The sequence below is a fragment of the Limulus polyphemus genome, unplaced genomic scaffold, assembly GCF_000517525.1.
Source record: "Limulus polyphemus unplaced genomic scaffold, Limulus_polyphemus-2.1.2 Scaffold7934, whole genome shotgun sequence".
Taxonomy (NCBI): domain Eukaryota; kingdom Metazoa; phylum Arthropoda; class Merostomata; order Xiphosura; family Limulidae; genus Limulus; species Limulus polyphemus.
This window is the reverse complement of record NW_013673544.1, coordinates 31,481-35,925: the sequence shown is the minus strand read 5'-3', so window position 1 is coordinate 35,925 and position 4,445 is coordinate 31,481. Positions and strand designations below refer to the sequence as shown.

The 4,445-nt window shown below is 38.5% G+C and overlaps 1 protein-coding gene across 1 annotated transcript in view; it reads right to left on the bottom strand.

The window, feature by feature from the left end:
- Positions 1-2,992: 2,992 nt before the first annotated feature.
- The window catches only part of LOC106474979 (T-box transcription factor TBX3-like), a 30,961-nt gene continuing 29,508 nt past the window's right edge, over positions 2,993-4,445 (bottom strand). Inside the window, exon 6 of the mRNA XM_013935678.2 lies at positions 2,993-4,129. Coding sequence (XP_013791132.2) covers positions 3,432-4,129 — 698 coding nt within the window. The 3' untranslated portion in view covers positions 2,993-3,431. The remainder of the gene's footprint in view (positions 4,130-4,445) is intronic.

Here is a 4,445-nt window from a genome sequence, read left to right as displayed (position 1 = left end):
GGTGTAAAGAACTTAATGAAACCATCATAAAGTGGTATTTTCGTCACAGGTTTTACCTTATGGTGTAAAGAACTTAATGAAACCATCATAAAGTGGTATTTTCGTCACAGGTTTTACCTTATGGTGTAAAGAACTTAATGAAACCATCATAAAGTGGTATTTTCGTCACAGGTTTTACCTTATGGTGTAAAGAACTTAATGAAACCATCATAAAGTGGTATTTTCGTCACAGGTTTTACCTTATGGTGTAAAGAACTTAATGAAACCATCATAAAGTGGTATTTTCGTCACAGGTATTACTCTATGATTTAAGAACCTAATAAAACCATCATAAAGTGGCATTTTTAGTTAACGTTTGAATTTCGCGCAAAGCTACACGAGGGCTATCTGCGCTATCCATCCCTAATTCAGCAGTGAAAGACTAGAGTGGAGGCAGCTAGTCATCACCACCCACCGCCAACTCTTGCGCTACTCTTTTACCAACTAATAGTGGGATTGACCGTCACATTATAACGCCTATACGGCTGAAAGGGCGAGCATGTTTGGTGGGACGGGAATTCGAACCCGCGACTCTCTGACTGCGATTCAAGCGCCCTAACCACCTGCCGGGCCTGTATTTTCGTCATAGGCATTATCTTACGATTTCAGAACCAAATAAAGCCATCTTAAAGTAGTGTTTTCGTGATACATAAGATGCAAAATTTGATGAACCACAAAATAATTAGCCAGATAATCTAACCACTTTAGGAAAGTGGCGCTTTCTTCTGTATAACACCTCGTTTTGTTTGAGGAATCCAAGTTTTAATTGTTTTCCTTACCTGTGGAACAAAACAAATTGTTATACATTACAGAATGAAATACTTTTCAAGATCTATTTCCTCTCTTCTCTGCCCACCCCACATCCCCTCCAGTGGCTCAACAGTAAATCTGTAGATTTACTACATTAAAATTTGAGTTGCGGTAAATCTTGTGGGAAGGGTACAGACAGTCTATTGAAAAAGGATGGCCTACCTTCTGAAATCGCTCAGGTTATCCTTCCAGCGCATGTGATAAAATAGTATATCTTGTAATACTTAACAAATTAACTTTACAGATGGCACTCAAATTAGCTCTCGTCAGCTCAGATAGATCGACGTAGTAAGAAATGCTATCCAATGAAGTTTTAAGTAACTAAGAGCTAATGTAATATTGTTCACACACCCATCCTTCGTTTTAAAATGGCGTTTGAGAATAACCTGCTTTCACACGGTAGAAAGTTGATACACTATTAAGTTTGTTATTTCTTGGATGTTGAACTTTATAGAAACCTTGGAAAGTATAATAAACATATAAGGAATTCATTGTGCTTACCTGCTTGTTTATCATCCACCAGTATTCATTGGTTACATCCATCTGATTTTAAGGGATTCCGAAATGTCCTCGTGGGTCATTTTGGAGGTTCTGTTGCTATAAGAGATTTGCAAAATCATTTTTTCCATAACAAGGCCTGATGGGAATTTACTCCTAAAACTCCTACTTTTCAATCAATAAAAGTTGCTAACCAGTAGAACGTGGAGCTAGTAGATAATACTTGATGATATTCAGCCAAATTTTAATCGTTCTGGTAAGATGTCGAAGTTAAAGTCCACATTCACAACTTCTTGTCATTATTGTGGAGGTCAAGGGCAATGTTTTTTTGAAGATTTACCGAGATTATGTTTTAAAACTTCATTGGTGTACACATAAAAATTCAGTTTTTAAAGACTCATCTTTCTATGTATCCAGACAAATATATTAAAATCGGCAGGCTGGGATGAAGTGTCCTAGCACACCTGGAAACGCGACATTTATTACCAGAAATGTTTGTTATTGCCAACCTGATCAGTACACCAGACAATGTACACATGTTCATATTTTAAATAAAATACTATCTTCAGAGTGTTTACCCAACTTTTTCTACTTTTTTTATTTTGCCTGGACTTGATTATCGCTTATTCTATCAGCCAAATATCCTACTCCTGGACTGCCTCCAGCATATCTTGCCAATAATTCCACTCCTATGCTGCCTCCAGAAAATCTTGCTGAGGATTCCACTCCTGGACTACCTCCAGAAACTTTTGTCGAGGATTCCACTCCTGCACTACCTCTAGAAAATCTTGCCAAGGATCCCACTTCTGGACTGCCTCTAGAAAAACTTGCCCAGGATCCCACTTCTGGGCTGCCTCTAGAAAATCTTTACGAGGATCCCACTCCTGGATTGTTCTAGAACGTTTTGCTAAGGATCCCACTTCTGAGCTGCCTCTAGAAAAACCTTATCAAGAATCCCACTCCTGGATTGCCTTTAGAAAATATTTCTGAGGATCCCGTTCCTGAACTGCCTCTAGTAGATCTTGCAGAGGATCCCATTCCTGAACTGCATTCAGAAAGTTCTTCTAAAAAAAGAGAACTCAGAAACCCAATGTTGTGGAGCATAACTGTTAATTATCCCTGAAATCTATCTCACTTGTTTCTACGTTTTGTTAACAGCATTGGATCAATATTACAACAAGCTCCTCTTCAATATTTTTAGTCACAAAAAGACATAATAAAACTTAAGGTTTGTTGCTCGTCAAACAGATTGGTTTTCAACCATTGCTATAGAAGATACTGGGATTACACGCATTAAAGACGAAGTTGATGCTTCAAATAAAAATCGGAGAATTCGTTGACTGCAGAAAAACTTTGATGGTGTTTTAGTGCTCGAAAAAAAATAGTATGATGAAATTGAAACAAGAAGGAAACACTGAAGACAAACGTTCTTTTTACCAGAGTGGAAATGTTCGAAAATATAAAATAACAATGAATATCTTAGTTATTTTCTGTAGTCAATAACGGACACAGACGTCCAGACTGAAAAGCTCATACTTCTCAAGTTGGGATTCAAACCTGAAATTGGATTTTTTATTATTGCTGGCTATATATATATATATTCTAAGTGTGTTATAAACTTTTTTTTATATAAATGGCAAACAAAAAGTTGCAGAAGGTTTTTTCCAACTGATCACCACTCAAAGTAATGCTACCTACAACTAATAATTGTGTGTTAATTACAGCCAAATACGACCATTCTTTTTTTGTTTTGTTTTTTTGTCTAAAAGGGCAACATCTGCTTCTCATCTGTTATTAGCTAGTTCACTGTTTGTTTTATTAATATTATTGTTGCTACTTTATAACTTTTCAACTGGATATCAGAAAAAATGTCTGTACATAATTCCTGGATTCCAAATCAATGGCGGCTACTGAGATTCTTCATCATCCTCACTGGTTCCGCTTTGGAAGGAACAGCACTTAGTTAGTTGGGATCTTGGCCACTAGAGTTCTACCGCGACTCCTGGTGAAGCTTTTGCTAAGCTAAAAGCTCGGCTGGTTCCTTTCACAGGCTAGTTTGTCTAGCATCTCCAAGTGTATACTAATCATTCGTTAAGTTTGGACAATGATAAAATGGCAAGCTGCTCCTGCTGCTTTTCCAACCCATTCACCATTTCTTCTATGCTCTGCAAGGTGTTGGAGACGTTAGCCGAAAGAACAGGGCTTACCGAACTAGAAGAACCTGCTACTTCAGAAGTTGGAGACAATGATAAGCCCTTGAGCAGCGGGACGGGAACAGGGCAATGTAGAGTAGAGGACGGAAGTGTGGAACTGATGGTTATTGGTAAAGAATACGGGAGGAACCGATGCTGCCCGTGTCTACACCCAGGGTCTAGAAGTCTCGAGTTATTATGGGCCATAAAGGGGTAGAGACGTGTAGACAGATTTGTAGGCATCGTAGACGTTGAAGGGGCAGACTGAGGATAACAGAATTGGGGGTAGAAAGCCGGTGGGTAGAAATAAGGAAGCCAATGTTGGTGAGATACATCCCCCCCAAAAGGATTATGTATCCCAAATTGATGTAAACCATGGTCGTGATTCTCTGATCGCTCAACACTCTGAAATCCATGACCTCTAGATATGGAGGATTCGGAGAGCGGAAGTTCAAGGGTCATTGTTGAAGCCACTTGATCTTTTTTACAGGAATTCCCAGCTTCGTTCCGTTCTTCTGCACCTCTCGTCTTCCTATCAGCATCGTCAACACCTTCAGTTTTTTCTAGAACCAGCTTGTGATCTTCCGGAACTGTAAAAATAATCAATAAAGGTATCTCCATTAGGTACAAACTCCGGAACTGTAAAAGTAATCAATAAAGGTACCTCCATTAGGTACAAACGACACATCGTTCAGCTGTAAACAATGTTACTCCTACTACACTTCATACAAGAACTGGTAACACAAGCATTGATCCTGTTGCGTTAATAAGGAACATAAAACTGACTGATACATAAAAAACGGTTTCTCCTAGTGAAAAGATCAAACGTATAAAATACCGTATTTTTCGGTATATAAGACGCACTTTTTTACCCCAAAATTTGATGTCAAAATCTGCTTGCGTCCT